The sequence below is a fragment of the Ursus maritimus genome, unplaced genomic scaffold, assembly GCF_017311325.1.
Source record: "Ursus maritimus isolate PB19 unplaced genomic scaffold, ASM1731132v1 scaffold_27, whole genome shotgun sequence".
NCBI classification, from domain to species: domain Eukaryota; kingdom Metazoa; phylum Chordata; class Mammalia; order Carnivora; family Ursidae; genus Ursus; species Ursus maritimus.
Genome location: NW_024425230.1, coordinates 27856465 through 27875114, shown reverse-complemented (window position 1 = coordinate 27875114; position 18650 = coordinate 27856465). Strand labels below are relative to the sequence as shown.

The 18650-nt window shown below is 38.2% G+C and overlaps 1 protein-coding gene across 5 annotated transcripts in view; it reads left to right on the top strand.

The window, feature by feature from the left end:
- Positions 1 to 1968: 1968 nt before the first annotated feature.
- SCAPER (S-phase cyclin A associated protein in the ER) overlaps positions 1969 to 18650 on the top strand; it is a 527655-nt gene continuing 510973 nt past the window's right edge. For 2 of the 5 annotated variants that reach the window (XM_040642943.1, XM_040642940.1), the window contains exons 1-3: positions 1969 to 2080; positions 10375 to 10441; positions 18236 to 18353. In XM_040642943.1, coding sequence (XP_040498877.1) covers positions 10436 to 10441; positions 18236 to 18353 — 124 coding nt within the window. In that variant the 5' untranslated portion in view covers positions 1969 to 2080; positions 10375 to 10435. Of the gene's footprint in view, positions 2117 to 2317; positions 2515 to 10374; positions 10442 to 12099; positions 12142 to 18235; positions 18354 to 18650 lie in introns of those variants that run through there. The other 3 variants (XM_040642941.1, XM_040642942.1, XM_040642944.1) reach the window with 3 other exon arrangements.

Here is an 18650-nt window from a genome sequence, read left to right as displayed (position 1 = left end):
CATACAATGAAATATTATTTGACCACAAAAAAGGATTGGAGTATTGATACATGCCACAGTGTGGTTGTACCTTGAAAACATTATGCTGAGTGAAAGAGGTCAGTCACAAAATATTGCATGATTCCTTTTACATGAAATGTCCAGAATAGGGAATTGAGGAGAAATGGGCAAGTGACTACCAAGGAGTATGAGGTTTCTTTTTACGGTGATGAAAATATTCTAAAATTGATTGTAGTGATGGTTGCACAATTCTGCAAATGTATTAAAAACCACTGAACACTTTAAGTGGGTGAATTGTGTGGTATGTAAATTATATCTCACAAGGCTGTTTTACATGTATATAATAAAGATAATGAGTGGTTTTTATTTTTGTCTTGCTGGTTTTGAGAGGGTCAAGTGGAGGTAACCAGGTACTTAACCATGTGGATCTGGAGCTCAGGAGCAGAAATCAGGCCTGGAGATATATACTAGGAAATATAAAGCACAAAGATGCTACCTGAAATTATGTAAAAGGCAATTACCTGGAGAGAGTGTGTCCAGTGGGAAAAGAGAGGGCTTGCACCTATCCCCGAGGGATACCAACACTTGAAGAGGAGACTTCAAAAGCGATGAAGAGGAGGTGGTTAGAGATGGAAGAGTGAGATCAACAAAGATGAAAGGCAAGGAAAGAGTGTTTCCAGAAGTAAGGAGTGTCAACTAATGCAGAGAAATTAAGTTAGGTCACGATGAATACGGTCATATCAACTGCAGTTAGGAGATCCCTAGTGACTTTGGAAAGAATGCTTTCCATATGGTGGTAGGGCAGAAACAAGAGCGCAGTAACATGAGTTACTGGACTTGAGTTATAGTTGAGGAAGTAGAGACATCTTTCAGATGATTGGAAAAGTGTTGCGGTGAAAGGCAGATCTACAAAGAGGAGAAAAAAGGCAGAGGTTGAAGTGGGCTTTGGTGGGCTGGGTGGGAGATTTCAAGATGGGAGAGGTTGTTTAAATCCTTATGAGAACTGAAGGAGAGGAAAAAAGAAATAGTTGAAAAGAGGAATAAAGCCCCGACCACCTTTTATGAAGTTGCCGTATGTTCCCTGATCCACCCTTCTTACCCTAACATAAGCTTATAGTCTTTTTTTTTTTTTTTTTAAAGATTTTACTTATTTATTTGACACAGAGAGAGACAGCTAGCGAGAGAGGGAACACAAGCAGGGGGAGTGGGAGAGGAAGAAGCAGGCTCATAGCGGAGGAGCCTGATGTGGGGCTCGAACCCATAACGCTGGGATCACGCCCTGAGCCGAAGGTCGATGCGTAACCGCTGTGCCACCCAGGCACCCCAAGCTTATAGTCTTAATTGTGAAGTAGACTCCACTGGATTCCACGACTTCTGCCTATTGTGGCTGACAAGGGAGCAGGAAAGGTTGAGTTTGAGTTTCCCAGATGGATTAAAAGTGATGTGGAATATTCATTTGATAATTATGGTCTGCCTTGGGTCTCTTTTCTGTTCTATTCAGAACTGTGATTTAAATACCTTTCGTGTCTTTATTTTGTCTTTGAAGTAGAGAAAACACATTTGTTAGGTTTTGTACTTTGAGCCTTTCAAGCCTGGCACACAAGAGGGGCCGAATAAAGCTTCACCTTGGAAGGTAAGCTGTGCTCGGCGGCGTTGTCCTGCATGCTTTTCCGAAGCGTTTTCACAAGTAGATTTTTGTGAGGCGGACCTCTAGGTCGTCAGTCTGTGGGGCTAACTGGCGGTGAGACGGGCGGGGGAAAGGGACTGAATCCAAGATTGTGGCTAAAAGCAGCGACGCCAACGCAGCCTAAAGAAGAGAAGATGTCCGGGGAAGCAGCGGTGCTGGGACAAGAGAACCTAACCCACGCCCAGCCTCCCGCCTCCGCGGCGGGACGGCGCGAATCCGACTGCGCCTGCGCGCGGACGAACGCGACGAGGGGCCCAGAGCAGCGCGGCCAAAGCTGGGAGTCACGTGGTCCGCTGGGCAGCCGCCCCGCCCCTCCACAGCCGCCCCTCCCCGCCCCGCCCCTTTCCCGGCGGGACGCTCGGAGCCGCCCCGAACTGCGCAGGGCAGCCGGGGGTGAGTGTCCGCGAGGGGCGCGCGTAGCGCAGACCGGTGAGGGCCTGGGCTGGGGCGCGGGCCGGCGGAATGTGTTGCGGGGTCCAAGGGACAAAATGGCGGCGGGTACTCCCCTTCACCCTCTTCCCTCACCTGGGATGCGGGCTGAGAGGGGCAGCGATCGGTGCTGGGGGAGGGGAGCCGCGGCAGCTCGGGAGGGCCGGGGGTTCCTCGTAGGAGGCCTGGGGGCGACGGTGGGCAGGCTCCCGGCCTGCCCTGCGGGTTCAGCTGGGGTGTGAGGGACGTGGGACCCTGTGCACCCCACGGGCCGGGGATGGGCGGAGCACTGCTCACCCCTTCACGGGGTACGCGGCGGCGCGCTTGTCGAGGCTTCTGGAATGTCCAAACTGCAAGGGGCTTCCGGAGGAGACTCCCACCGGCCCTTCATTTGACAGGTGATCTCCCTCATCATCTCATTCTCCGCAGTGTTTAACCACGCTTTCCCTGCTCGATGATTCGAGTCTTAGTTCTGCCCGAGAATCAGGGCGGGAATGGTCGCTCCGTCTTACAAATGCGTAAACTGAGGCCTGGAGGGGTGGAGTTGAATCAATGCCTCGCACCTGGGAGTAATAGGACTCAGCCTTCTGCCTCTGTTAGTGCTCCTTTCCCACCACTTCGTCCGCGCCTTCGCCTCCCCCCGTGAGTGACGGGATTTTTAGAAAGCAGACAGAAAACTGATTCTCTGAGCACCTGCTGCTGTCAAGTGGCTCCGGCTGAGATGGGGCTGCCTGCCTGAGAGCAGCTTCCTGTTGCTGGTGGACTGTATCCCTCATTCTGTTTGTGCCAAAATATTTTCCATGAAAATAGCTGTTCATTATAGTCATCTTACCGAATAGATAGCAATTCTTTGTATGTGTTATAATTTGTTACAGTTTACACATTAATTTCACCAACATTAACTACTTCATTCTCATAATCCGAGGTGGAAGCGTGGGATAGGCATTATGGTCATTTTATGGATGGGGAGACTGAGGTTCAGAGACGTTATGACTTGCCCCAGGGTTACCCGCTGGTGAATGATATGAGATGATGCTTTCAGACCTAGGGTTGGTAATCTGTTATCCCACTCTGATTTATATTGGTGCTCTGGCCCTTGTATTTTTTTCAAACTATGACTTTTCCTCAAAATGTGTTGGATGCAGATTGATTCATGCCACATATGGAAATGATCTGAATAATATCCACTAAAGAATATTTTATTTTTCTTTCAAGATTTTATTTAAATTCAAGTTAGTTAACATACAGTGTAGTATTAGTTTCAGGGGTAGAATTTAGTAATTCATCAGTTTCTTATCCAGTGCTCATTACATCAAGTGCCCTCCTAATGCCCATCACTCAGTTACGCCATCCCTCCACCCACCTCCCCTCCAGTAACCCTCAGTTTGTTCCTTATATTAAAGAGTCTTTTATGGTTTGCCTCCCTCTCTGTCTTGTCTTATTTTGGTTTTCCTTACCTTCCCCTATGTTCATCTGTTTTGCTTCTTAAATCCTACATATGAGTGAAATCATGTGGTATTTGTCTTTCTCTGACTGACTGACTTTGCTTAGCATAATACACTCCAGTTCCATCCATGTCGTTGCAAATGGCAAGATTTCATTTTTTAGAAATTAATATTTTAATTAATCAAAGAGTCAATTTTTAATATTATTTGGAAAGTTTCTTTGTGGGAGGAAGTGTGATAATAATGACTTTGAAGGCAAATTGATATGAGTTTGAATCCCAGCCTCACTACTTGTCCTTTGGCAGATTACCTAATTTTTCTGAGTCTTGATTTCCTCATCTGTAAAATAGAGATAATGCTATTGACCTCAGAAATTTGTTGATAGCAAGTAAATGAGGTGTCTATAAAACATTAAGAACTACTCCTCCCCCATAGTCAGCCCTCAACAAATGCTTGCCTTCTCTTTCTCCTCACTCCCTTGTGCTGCATTTTTTTATTCTCTGTAGTTAACTACCTTTGGTCAGTCGGCCTGGTGGATTATGCAGGGAGGCATAATCAATGTTACTGTACAAATGCATTTATAAATAATTTTGGTGACTAGGATTCCGAGGATTGGTGTTTTAAACATAGGCTTTAAAAATGTCCTTAGGGCTTCACAGATACTTAAGAATCACTAGAAGTTTGATTTGATATTAACGTTATTAATACCCTCACTTAACCACTTTCAGGAATGTTTTAAAGGTAAGATGAAGGGGCTTGAGATTCTGTCTTTTCTTTCACCTTCGTAACTAACCACAACTCATCCTAATTTTAAAGGAGAAACAAAATTATTTGGAAATCACATGTGAACATTCTTTAAACGTTTAGAAAGTGGTGGTGGTATTTAGTGGGAAGTTAAACAGAATTCTCTCTAATGGTGCAATCTGATATCCATTGTGAAATTGGCATTTCTGAAATTGTAGAAGTGATAATGGCAAAGGCTTGAATAACAACTAAGTAATTATAAAAATCTGTTCACAGTTTTATGCTTGGATGGCAACGTTTTTCACAAACATGTTTGTCTTTGGCAGTGCATCTTCTGGGGTATAAACAGCAAAAAGACCTGCAGTTCACTGGTGTAGCCACCTTAAAAAAATTATTAGGAGGAAAGGATTTATAGAAAGACTTTATTTACTCTGGACATGAAACACCAAAGATTTCATGAAGTTTTGCTAAAATAATGACTACTTTTATATGATTTCTTAAAGTAGTAAGTTATGTAGGAAAGACATTAGGATTCGAAGCCAATGGCCAAGAAAGAATTCTTGAGATGTCTTTGGTACAAAAAGGTGGTTTTCTTAAAGTGTAGGACAGGACCCATAGGCAGCAAGAGCTGCGCTGAGGTCATGAGGAGTGGCCCATTATATGCTTTCAAGCTGGTGGGGGATGGTTAGGGATAGCGCAGGTCTGTAAGGAATTTTGAAAGCAAGGTTTCCAGGACCTTGAGGGGGCTAGCTATTGGGAAAAAGTCATTTATTACTGTTTAGTAAAACCCTAGTCATGAGCCCCTTCAGATGTATATCGGTGGGCCATATGCTTGGAGGATGATTGCCAACATGTATCTTGGGAGTAGAGGTAAAGGAAGTTTCCAAAGAAATTTTTATATGTTAAAGTAAACTTAGAGGATCCTGGAGGGTCGGGCTAAGATTGCCTTTTGCCCTTAGCAAAGTATTAACATGAAGGCAGCTGAGTTCCTGGAGGAATGTCACTCTGCTTGTTTGAAGGACTTGTCAGTGGGCTGTAGGTAGTAAGGAAATTTAATTTTTCTTTTGCCTTTATTTCCCACATCATTAAGTTCATTATATAGTTTTGAAAACATGTGGATTAGAATAGTAGAATTAATTGCTATGTACCAGTCTATTTCAGTAATTATGCATGCATGGACGATCTTGTCTTATAAAAGCTACCCCCCCCTTCAGTGTTTTGAAGCAAATCTCGGACATATTTGATTGTAAAGATTTCAGTTTGTGTTAGGCCTGTTTAATATAGTATTGCAAAAGAAAGGTAGTTTGGTATTTTCAGAGAGGCATGCCAGGTTCATGGGAGAAGATAAATGTCTCCTGGTTGATTTATTCATGGTAGTATGGTTTGTGATCAGAATTGAAAACTTCATTAAACAGCTTGGAATTATAAAAAGTCTGTGGTGTTCTTCAACGTACTTTTTTTTTTTTTTTTTACCATACTACATTTTTTTTTCCACTTGGCAAAAATGTGAACAATTACTTTTGTGAGTATGCCGACGATGGCATTGTTTAAGTACCAGACTCGGAAATATTCAGATTTTCTTCAATTTCAGAAAATGGCAGAACATTGAGTGATAGATTTTGTGAACATTGGACGTTGCCAAACCCAGTTTTTCTAGAATTTATTGGCAAACATGAGAACAATTCATAGAGTTACTGTCCTGGCTTCTGTTAGATGGGCCTGTATTTTTTTAGAGTAGAGTTACTAGCAGGCTTCTTACTATTTGGGGCCTGCCGTTTACTTCTTACCTTTTCAGAACCTGTGTACCTACACTCAGGTGTAGAAGAGAGGTAGGCCTTTCCTGGCATTTGAGCCAATCTTCCCATTTCCATTTGTAGGACTCTCAGGTATCTCCACAGACTTTCTGGGACTGTAGGGCAGGCTAGGACAAGTGAGACTTCAGTTTATCACTGGCATCAGCTTGTCCCGAAATCTCTGGCCCTGTCAGTCCTAGTGTTTGTTCCCTGTTTACGGACTTGTTTTTTTGTTGTTATTTTGTGCTCCATTTTCTGCTTGCCCATTGTTTTGCTGTAGCCTAGAGTTTCTCACATTTAATTTATTTGAATAGCACTGCCAATATTTGCCATATCCATTTTTTATATTAACTGATTGTTTATGGTAGTGTTATAAATTTTCTTTTAAAATGTAAAATGTAAGTGAAAGTTTTATTTAGAGAAAAATGTTATATAAATAGTAGTATAGGTGGTAGTTATGGCAAATATGAAAGAAGTAACTGAGTGCTTGAAATTTTGGAAGTTCTGGATTAGGTTTTAGGTTTTTTTTTTAATAGCTTTATTGAGATTTATCTCACATACCATAAAATTCAGCCATTAAAGTGTATACTTTAGTGGTTTTTAATGTATTCACAGATTTGTGTAACCATCACCACAATTAACTTTAGAACATTTTCAAAACCCCAGTATGAAACCTTTAATAGCCATTCCCCATTCCTGACTTCCCTCTCTTCTCCATCCTGCTTCCTGCACCAGCCCTAGGCAACCACTCATCCACTTTTTTTTCTCTATGGATTTGCCTATTCTGGCATTTCATATTAATAGAATCATATAATATATGGTCTTTTTGCTTGGCTTCTTCCATTTAGCATAATGTTTTCAGTGTTCATCTATGTCGTAGCATATATCAGCACTACCTTTTTTTTTTTTTTTTTAACACTTAATTTTTTTAGGGCAGTTTTAGGGTCACAGCAAAATTGAGAGGAAAGTACAGAGACTTCCCATATCCTCCCTGCCTCCACTTATGCATAGCTTCCCCTTTATCAGCATCCCCTACCTGAGTGGTACGTTTGTTACAGTTGATTTAACTTACATTGACAAATCCCTATCACACCAAAGTCTATAGTTTACGTGTCTTTACTTTTGGTGTTGTATTTATGGGTTTGGACAAATGCGACATTTATAGTATCATAAAGAATACTTTTGCTGCCCTGAAAATTCTTTGTGTTCTGCTTATTTATCCTTCCTTCTTCCTAACCGCTAAAATACTTGATCTTTTCCCTGTCTCCGTATTTTTGACTTTTTCAGAAACTTCATGTCTTTTTATGGCTGAATAATATTGTGTGGATATAGCATTCTATTTATCCTTCAGTTGATGGATATTTGGATTGTTTCATTTTTTGAATATTATGAATAATGTTATAAGCATTTATATGCAAGTTTTTGTGTGGACATGTTTTCATTTCTCCTGGGTATATACCTAGGAGTGAAATTGCTGGGTCATATGATAAACTCTGTTTAACTTTTAGAGGGACTGCCAGACTGTTTACAAAACCAGCTACAGCATATTACATTCCCAACAAGCTGTGTATGTTGCCTCCAGTTTTTCCACATCCTCTCCAGTACTTGTTATTGTTTGTCTTTTGGATTATAGCCATCCTAGTGGGTGTGAAGTGGTATCTTATTGCGTCTGTGATTTCTATATCTGTAATGACTAGTGATGTTCAACACCTTTTTGTGTTCTTATTAGCTATTTGTATATCTATTTTGGAAAAATGAGGACATAGCCTTTTTAACCCCTTCATCTTTATAGATGAGACTAGTAATACTTAAAGGTCACAGAGCCAGTGATTTGGTTGATTCCATTGTCTCTGTATACTCTTTTCACTATATCATGCTTTCCCCTACTTTTTAGAAATAAAGAATACAGGTGAAATGGTCTGGGAATTCAGATACAGAAGATCTATGTCAGCTGGGGATGTCAGAATAGGCTTTTTGAAGATGACTTTTGAGTTGATCTGAAACAATTGGAAGGCTTTGAGTATGCAGGAGGGTGAGAGCAAGGCAACATGGTGAGCAAATACTCTTTAGCATGGGCTTTATTTATTAGTAAGTATTTAATACCTACTCAGTGCCAAGCACTGTTCTAGGTACTGAGGCTATAGCAGTAACAAAACCAACAAGCACCGCGAAGCTTATGTTCTTGTAGGGAGAGATGGACAGTATACTAATTAAGTAAATAATATAAGGTGATAAATGCTATAGAGAAGTGGGATAGGGAGTGTCAGGGGTGGGAGTCAGGATAAATGGGTTGTTATTTTATTTTATTTAAAGATTTTATTTTATTTTTTTAAAGTAATCTTTACACCCAGTATGGGGCTTGAACTCAACAACCCTGAGATCAAGAGTTGCATGCTCTACTGACTGAGTCAGCCAGGCAGCCTTGAATGGGTTGCAATAATAGAGTATTTGGGAAGGCCTCACTGAGGAAGTGACATGTAAATCTTGAGTGTTCCAAATAAGTGTCCAGTAAGCATAAAGCCCTGAGCAGGCGTGTGTCTGCCATGTTGGAGAACATAAAGAAGCCAGTGTGGCTGGAGTGGAATGAACACCAAAGAGGAGAGGAGTTGAGGTGTGGTCACAGAAGTATGAGTGTGGTAGGCTACAGTGAAGACTTTGGCTTTTACTCTGAGATGGAGAGGAATTGGAAAGCTGTGAACAGAGGCACTGCATGTAAAAACAGAACAGTTTAATTGAGATATAGTTCATATACCGTACAATTCAGCCATTTAAAAAAATGTTTTTTAGATTGATTGATTTGACAGGGAGAGGGAGGCAGGGAGAGAGAGAGGGAGAGGGAGAGCGTGAGCACAACTAGGGGGAGATGCCAAGGGAGAGGGAGAAGCAGGCTCCCTGCTGAGCAGGGAGCCCCATGTGGGGCTTGATCCCAGGACCCCGGGATCATGACCTGAGCCGAAGGGAGACACTTATCTGACTGAGCCACCCAGGTGCCCCCAATTCAGCCATTTAAAAAATGTCTTTTAGCATATTCACAGAGTTGCACAACCATCACCTTAATTAATTTTAGAACATTTTTGTCATCCCAAAAAGAAATCGCATCCTCATTAGCAGTCATTCCCATTTTTCTCCCAACTGCCTAGCCCTAGGCAACCAGTAATCTATTTTCTGACTCTATGGATTTGCCTATTCTGGACATTACCTATAAATTATATAATATATTGTCTTTTGTGACTGGTTTCTTTCACTTAGCATAATGTTTTTAAGGTGCCTCCATGTTGTAGCATGTATAAGCACTTTATTCCTTTTTATAGCCTGATAATATTCCATTGTATGGATATACCACATTTTAATTATCCATCATTTGGTGGACATTTGTGTTTCCACTTTTGGCCATTATGTGTAATGCTGCTATGAATACTTGGGTATACATTTTTATGTGCACATGTGTTTTCATTTGAGGTGCTGCATTTTGAAAGGAGCAGATTCACTTGGCAACGGATAAGTTACCTAGGCTCTCATCCCAGAAGCACCTGTGTTCTAATTGCAACTTTTTTTTCTTTGTTCATTATAGGGTTAGGTCATTTTTTTCTAGCAATATCCCTGGCCCTTGGTGTTCTATCTTGGTTTCTGCTTTGGGTTTCTTTGAGTAAAGGTTTGGCCACATTATGTTGATATCCTGAAAAGTAAGATCTGTTCTATGTGGAGGCTTTTGTAATAGTAATTAAAATATTCTGATAAAATCTCAGCTTTCGAAAGTTCCTAAGAGCTTACAATGTTTTGTATAGTAAGTTGTCATTCATTAGTGGGTCATAAATCAATTTAATGGAAGCAGCATTTGAAAAATGAGAAGGATATATCAGAATGCATCTCACACAATAGGGATAAACATTACTTTATGAAACTTGTTTCAGTTAAACATATATTGTGAACTGAGTAAAGATATACTATATGTGTTTTGTGCATACTATATCATGGTAGTTTAAAAAAAAGTTTCTGCATTGAGAGCTCATAGACTGTTTATGTAATTAACAGTGTTTCTCTTCTATCTAACTTAAAAAAATTTGGGGGGGGAGAGCATTAAGGTATTGTTCAGTATGGCATATGTAAAACATGCTGTATTATATCCAAACAGGCAGTGTAAAGGAGCAATTTTATTTTTTTGTTGTTTAATGTAATGACAAACTTGTGATGATGAGACTTGTATCTTTTTAAGTATAAATATTTTTTGACAATGTTATGACTAAGAGTGTGTGTATATATATATATTTTATTGTAGGAGTCACACCCCAGGGGTTTATGTGGTAAATGAACTGCTTGGCATACAAGGGAACTAAAGAATGATGGTAAGTGATCGAGCTACCTTAAACACTAACCTTAGTTTTTTTGTCCGTCTTTCCTTACATCTCTTTTTCATTTAGTATCTTTGCAATATACCCTAGAGCATCGGGGGTCTTTATTTCGTTTTACAGCTTCATAGGATTTCCTATTGATTTGTCTTGTTTTTAAACAGCTCTAATGGGCAAAGTGTAGTAAAGCACTGCTAGTCTGCCAAAGTCTGTGACTTTAAGAAATGTGGCCAAACACCTGAGAGTAAATTAAAAATGCCTGTGACCATCCATAACAGATAATTCACACAGTGAAAGTATATTCACTGTACTTGTAGACTTCTTGAGCTTCTTATTCAGAACCATAGTAGTAACATTCCCATAATTCTACCAAATAAGAATTGAAAGCTGATAGCTGGATCGGGAAGAAGAGAAAAGAATTGAAAATTAAGCTTTTGTGTTCTGCCTGATCATCCGGAAGTAGAGAACTCAAAAAGTCTAAACGCACTTTGATCTGGGCCCATTTATCTTAGGGCAACCATCCTCTGTACTTCTGTAGCTCCTGAGGGCATACTATAGTATCATACAAAAGTCGTTCGTAGTGATAACCTGGAAGTACCAAAGAAGAGGAAGTTCCTTCAGTAGCCTCCATTTAAAAGTCAGGGAAATGTGATTCAGAGATTTTTATCCAAAATGGTAAAATGGAAAAAATTTGTGCTTAGCAGGGCAAACTTTAGTTATGGATTTATGTTGAATACCTCATTTCCCAATGATGTTGTTCATTTATTCATGATATACTTATTTCAGTCATTCATGATTTCTTCATCATGCCAATTATTCATCATTCTTGGAGGAAGATAGATGGTAAATATGTAACTATAGGATTTAAAATGTAATTGTGAGATGTACTGCAAAAGAATACAGGTTGTTTCGAGCATATGAAAGTGGTCCTGTCTAAGGGGGTTAAAGGACTTCATTCTAAGAGAGTTACTTTTTAAGCTGAGACCAGTAGGTTTTAGTTGGGCTAGAAGGAACACCGAGTTAGCCTGCTTTCAGTAGCATGTGCCCAACAGTGTCACCAAGGATTTGATTGTCTTTCTTCCCTTGCCTCAGCCATCTGTTTTGTTGCCATTGTGTTAAGCTTCTCTTTATGATCTCTAACTGGTTAGAGTCTGATTTTTTTTTTTAAAGTAGGCTCTATGCCCAGTGTGGAGCCCAGTGCGGGGTTTGAACTCACTACTCTGAGATCAAGACCTGAGCTGAGATCAAGAGTTGGACACTTAACTGACTGAGCCACCCAGGCGCCCCTAGAGTCAGATTTTGTATTTTTTGGCAGAATATCATATGATTGGTGATGGTCAGTGTGTTCTATTTTTGGTCATGTTACCTTTGATTACTTGGTTAATATAGAGTATTGGTTTTTCTGTTTAAAGTTCGTTTTCTCTCCTTTGAAATTAATAGTAGTTTGTTGAGAGAGACTTTGAGGCTATGTAAATACCCTGTACCTCATCAAACATTCACCTACTAGTTTTAGTACTCATTGATGATACCATTTATTAAAGATCTACTGTGAGGAAAGCATTTTCATTCTCCCCAACTATCTGTGTATCTAGATTCTTGGATTTTTTATTTTATTTGGTGTTGTAATCTGTTATTTATTTTGATGTTCAGATTGTCCCAGATTTAGCCAGTGGAAGCTCCTTCAACCCGGCTCTGTGGTATGTCCCTATTATTCTTTGAGCAAATCTATACTTTATAGTGTAACAAACTGATACAGGTTCATTTTGTGCTTTCAGTGTTTCCCTATTTTTCTCACATAATTGCACAGGCTAGGGCCTTCAGCGTTGAATGAAAGTGATGATGGTAGTCATCCTTGTCTCTTTCAACATTATATCATTAAATATGGTGTTTGTTGTCGTTTGTGAGGAGTTTTTATCACATACTTTTTTCATCTGTTGAGATGAACATAGGCTTTACTCCTTTATTCAGCTTATTTGGTAAATTACATTAATTGATTTAAAATGTTAAACCAGCCTTGCTTACTTGAAATAAATTCAACTTGGTTATGATATCTTACCTGGATTCAGTTTACAAGTGTGTGTGTGTGTGTGTGTGTGTGTGTGTGATTTTCACATCTTTACTCTTGAAATAGTTTGAACTGGTAATTTACTTTGCTTGTATTATCCTGTTAGGTTCTGATATTAGGGTTATGTAGGTCTCAGAAAATGAGTTGTGTTCCTTTTATTTTCTAGAAGAATTTAGTGTAATTTTTTGCTTATATGGTTTGGAGAATTCACCAGTGAAACTGATCTGGCTCTGGATTTTCTTTTTGTGGGATTCAATTTCTGTAATAAATGTTCAGATTCCTTTTATGCCAAGATTTAGTAAATTATATTTTTCAAGGAATTTGTGCATTATATCAAATATTGTAAGTTGATATGTTAGTTATAATATCCTTTTATCTTTTTAAAGCCTGGAGGTTTTAGACTCTGTAGAGATGGTCCTTATTCTTGATATTGGTTATTCTTTCCTTACTGTTTTCAAATAACCCATTTTAGGTTTTATTATTAGTTTTTCACTGTCATAAGTTTGTCTTGTATTTTATTGGTTTTTGCTGTTTAATTATTTCCTTCTTTTTTGGAATTAATATGCTACTCTTCCTAGCTTCTTGAAATAAAGACTCAGATCTCGATTTTTAGCTTTTTGTCATTATATCATTTTATGGCTATACATTTTCCTTTAAGCGTGGCTTTGGCTGCTGTACAAGTACTGATGTGTCATATTTTTAATATGACTCAGTTGAAAATATTTTAAAATTTCCAATGTGACTTCTTTGATCTGTAAGTTATTTAGAAATGTACTGCTTAATTTCCAAACATACGAGGATTTTCCTGGTTATTTCTCTTTGGTACTTTCTATTCTTTGAAATTTAGTGAGGCCTGCTTTATGACCCAGGGTATCAATAGTCTGGAAAATAACATACACTTGAAAAGAATGTATATTCTACCATTGTTGAATGTTGGGTTCCTGATATCTCAAATACGTCACGTTTGTTAATTATGTTGTTCAAGTCTTCTGTATTGTTACTTAACTGTTTTTGTCTACTTACTCTGCCAGCTTCTTAAAGAGGTATGTTAAAATCTTCCATGGGTGATAGTGTTTTTTTCCTATTTCATTTTTTTATATATGTTATTAGATGCACATTTAGAATTGTTATAATTCACTGGTTGATGAACCTTTTATCATTATGAAATATCATTCTATCTCTAGCAGTAAAGTCTTAGATTCTGCTTTGTTCAATATTAATATAGCTTACCATTCTTTTTTAAAAATTTATTTTAATCCCAGCATAGTTAATATATAGCATTATGTTAGTTTCAGGTGTGCAGTGTAGTTATTCAGCAATTTTCTATATTACTCAGTTTGTTTCTTTTGTGTTGTGTTCATTTGTTTCATTTCTTAAATTCCACATATGAATGAAATCATATGGTATTTGTCTTTCTCTGACTTCTTTTTTTTTAAAAAAGGATTTTATTATTTATTTGAGACAGAGAGAGAGAGCATGAGTGGGGGCGGGAGCAGTGAGGAGAAGTAGAGAGAGAGGGAGAAGCAGACTCTGCGCTGAGCGTGGAGCCTGATGTATGGGGCGTGATCTCACGACTCTGAGATTGTGACCTGAGCCAAAATCAAGAGTCAGACTTATCTGACTGAGCCACCCAGGTGCCCCTCAATCTGGTCTTTTAATTTTCTGGGCCATATTAAGTAGACTCTTCTTGAAATCTTTGTCTGATAACTCCATTATTTGGATCATGTGTGGGTATATTTCTATTTTCTGGGGTTTTTTTTCTTGATTTTCAGATATTTGACATGTTTCATAGTGTGGCTGGTAATTTTTGATTGGGTGCAGATGGTATATGTGAATAATTTAATAGATAATTTGATGCCTAAGATGATAACATATTCCCTAGAAAATTTAGTTTGGTTTTTGTCAATGGCTAGGGACACTGGCAGTCATAGTTTAATCCTGCCAGATATTGAAATGATTCAAAACTGGCTCTGTTTTTTGTGAGGGCTATCTAGTTTACCCTTACACTTGGAATGAAACTTCCAGGTTTCAACCTAATGCCTGGGGTGGCTCTGGACAGATTTTTTGTTTCTGTACTTTTGCAAGTCTGTCAAACTCTGCTCAACTTTTCTGTCTTGGCTGTGTCTGTTGGAATTGCCAGGTGCCTCTGGGGTAAAAGCAGTCCTGATTGCTGGACTCACCTCTTTAAATTTCTCATTTTCGCTGATCTTGCCCTATAATTCCTTGCTTCCTTCACTTTTTTCTGGTGCTTTAAACAGATGTTTAAAAATATTTTGTTCGCCTCTTACAGTTTTTCTCAAGTGGGTGGTTGGTCTGAATTACCTAGCCTTTTTAAGCAGAAGGGAAGTTTATTTCTTATTCACATAATACTGCAGGTATTCAGCATTCAGCCTTTCACATTTTAATTCAGGGACCAACTCTATTTTTGTTTTTTTTACTCATTCTCTAGAGAGTTCTGAGTTGGATCCTCTGTATCTGGCCAGTAAGTAGGAGAAAAGAGAGAGAGAATATAAATGGTGATGCATGAGATTTTCTTTATAAGCCAGGCCTGGAAATGGCTTACCTTATTTTTGCCTATATTTTAGTGTGCAGAATTTAGTCATATGGCCTTCTATCTGCAAGAGCCCAGTAAGTGTTATCTAGCAGGACAAAAATCTGGTGGCTTTGGTGTTGTCTCTGTCACAGAGGCTGTTATAATAATTTGTTTGACGTGATGATGGCTCAGATTAGGGTGATATTAGTGGATTTACAATTTCAAGATATATGTAGGAGATAGACTTGGTAGGAGTTGATATCTGTTCCAACAGAGTTCTCAAAACAAAGTAGCTCATACAAGATTGAAGTTTATTTTTGTCCCTTGGGATAGTCTGGACAGCCTTAGTTCATCTAGGCCTTTACATTACCTTTAGAAAGATGTGAAATATCAGTAAGATCTGGCAAAGTTATTGTAGGTTACTGTACAGAATTCCAGCTCTATATCTTATGTTAGGAAAATTGTACCAGTTACTCAGTTTCTCAGATAAGTTTGTGGTTAAAAGTATACATAAGTGCTACCACTCTTAGAATTTTAATGTACTCCTGGTATTCAATGACTGGAAATCTTGTCTTCATACGACTTAAAATATGAAGGGCTTTAGAAGTGGGAATTTAAAAGAAAGGGTCTTTCCTGAATTATTTAGAAAGCTGCAAAACTGTTTTAAAAAAGAAGGGAAATTAGTTTTATGAGCAAGTAGTATTATGGATGGATTTTGAAGCACTTGTGAGAAGTAGTAACTTTAATGGAGGTACAAACATAAAAATAAAAATTAATAAATAGTGCTTGAAACCAGTTTAGGATTATGAACAAAGTTGCTTAAAGTAGAAATTATTTAGATTTTTTTTAGCCTTAGCAGATAGGTTAAAAATTTCTTTTCCCAATCTAGGAGCAAGTCTCAGAAATTATATACTTAAATCAGAAACTGTAAGTGTTAAACATGAAAACTTTCACTTAAGACTGATGTTTATGCTTTTTTGTTGAAACATTTAGTATTTGAACAAGCCTCTGCAAAATCTCTATATGGCACTAGGTGGCACACTGTGACTTTGGGATGAAAATAATGTATTTTGTTTAAGCCTCCTGGAAGAACCTAGATGAAAATTCTGTTTGAAATAGACATCTGTAATGGTATGAAGTATCTTAGAGTCATTTATTGAATATCAAACCCTGATGCTGAGATTAAAATGCTTAAAACTATTGTATTTAAGTTACTACGGACATTTTCATAACAATAGGGTTATTAAAAATGACTAGAATTTACGAGTTTATTGAAAAGAGTTCACTTAGCATATATTACAGAATGCACCTGTGATTTTATGGAAACATGGTTTTCAGTCAGGTGTTGTAGTAAGAGGAATGTTACACTGTTTTTGCATCTGAGTTGGTGGTAGCTTTTTCTTTGAATTTGTGTGTACTGAGTATAAAAGAACTAACTTTAGGGCACCTGGGTGGCTCAGTTGTGTAAGCGTTTGCCTTCAGCTCAGGTCATGGGTGGGGCTCCCTGCCCAGGAGGGAGTCTGTTTCTCCCTCTGCACCTCCCCCTCACACCCCCCCCCCCCACCGGCTGGTGCACATGCATACTCTCGCTCTCTCAAATAATTAAATAAAAATCTCTGAGAAAGAACTAACTTTGCAAAATTTATGGTAGAATTGAAACTTTTGTATAAGAGAAGAATATTAGATTTTAAGTTTTCTGTTCTAGCATCACTATAGCATTGCTATCTTGTGATCACTTTAGTTCCTAGAAATTCATCACTTTATGAAGAGTCTCGAGTTAGAGAATAATATATAGAATAATTCATTTTATGATCTGATATTTATCTCCATATATCTACCTATAAGATTTTCTACGATTGCATCATAATTATCTGAAATTATCTGAAAAAGAGCTGAAAAGTAGGCCACCTATTTAAATTTGTTCATCTGGCCTATAAGGAATAGTGATACTTCTTGCTTAAAACAATGCTTAGGTAACTTAAATGATAGATGCCAACCTAAGTTATTTATAGAGCTAATAATCACTGGGAGATGTGTTTAATCCAAAAAAGGAGATTTTATAGTGTTAACTTGATTGGAAGATATGGGGATAGAGATGATTCGAGAATTTTGCACAGGACGGAGCTGAAATATTGGTCGCAGATTAATGTGTTTCAGCATAAGTTTATGAGTTAGGTAACTACAGTTAGGCATCCACAGATGCCATGTGGATACCCAGGGTAAGGTCAGAGGAATGAAGGAATGTGGGGGCAGGTATTTATTTTAAAGATGTAAAAGTTAAGTTCTGGCTGCTTTCACACAAAAAGACATGATTGACTAGTTGTCACAGAGACTGTATGGCCTGCAGAGCCTAAAATAAAAAGTTGTTATCTGGCCCTTTGTAGAAGTTTTCTGACCCATGCTCTAGAGTGTAATGCCTTTTTTCTCCTCTTCAAGTCATACTACTCATCAGTAAGTTACTTTGAGAATAATGTGTTGCTTTCTTTCACATACTCCCCCAATAAACAAGCACTTAAAATCAGACCAGTAGTGAGGAGAACCCAAAACGGAAGGGNAAGAGTAACATACTAGAAGTGAATAATGTAATCCCATTGAAAGGGGTGAGAATGAGAACTACTAATTTAAGTAATTTTGGAAAACAAAATCCAGTACTTGATACTGTAAGGCTAAAGATAAGAACTGTGTAGAAATGTTGTAATCTTGTTAATAAATGCTGTGGGTTAGCAATTCTGAAACTACTTTATGTATGTATTAGAATCGAACAGGTATGTAAATATATTTTAGGTAATGAGAACCGGGTTTCTGACTGGCAGAGAAAGAAATTACAAATAAGGGAAAGGCTAAAAGGAACCCTGTGTGTAGGATTGGAATCAGAGCGATCAGACCGTTGCTATGTAAGTGGTGGTGCTGAAATTTTTACAAAGCAGTATTTGTGCTTCTTAGGGCAACATTTTCAAACCTTAGATTGTATTTATTCTTGAAATAATTTATGTTTAAAGTTGTAAAACCAGTCTTTTCAGAAATAAAAAGATCCGTGACTTTCTTTTCTCTGTTTAACTACCTTTTCAGTCCTAAATTAGTTTTAAGTGCTTCCTTGTGAGAGAATGTTAAAAATAATGAATTTGTCAGCCAAATATATTTTATATGTTGACTAATCTAATAATCTAATATATATTCTCTTTTCTGTATATAGGCATCATTCCAGCGCTCCAACAGTCATGACAAAGTAAGGAGAATAGTTGCAGAGGAAGGTCGTACAGCAAGAAACCTGATAGCTTGGAGTGTTCCTCTGGAAAGCAAAGATGATGATGGTATGTATTTTTTAAATGTTTCATTTTTGTTGTAAATTAGGAGGATATATTTAGTCTTAAACAGTAGATAGTCCAAAAACTGTTTACAGTTTGAACTGTTGGGCAAATTAACATACATGAAATAAGAAATTACTTTTTTATTGCTTTTTAAAAAATATTTTATTCATTTATTTATTAGAGAGAGGGATCATGCACGAGTGGGGGAGGGACAGAGGGAGAGGCAGAGCAAGAACTCAAGTAGACCCTGTGCTGAGTGTAAGCCTAATATGGGGCTTGATCTCATGACCCTGAGATCAT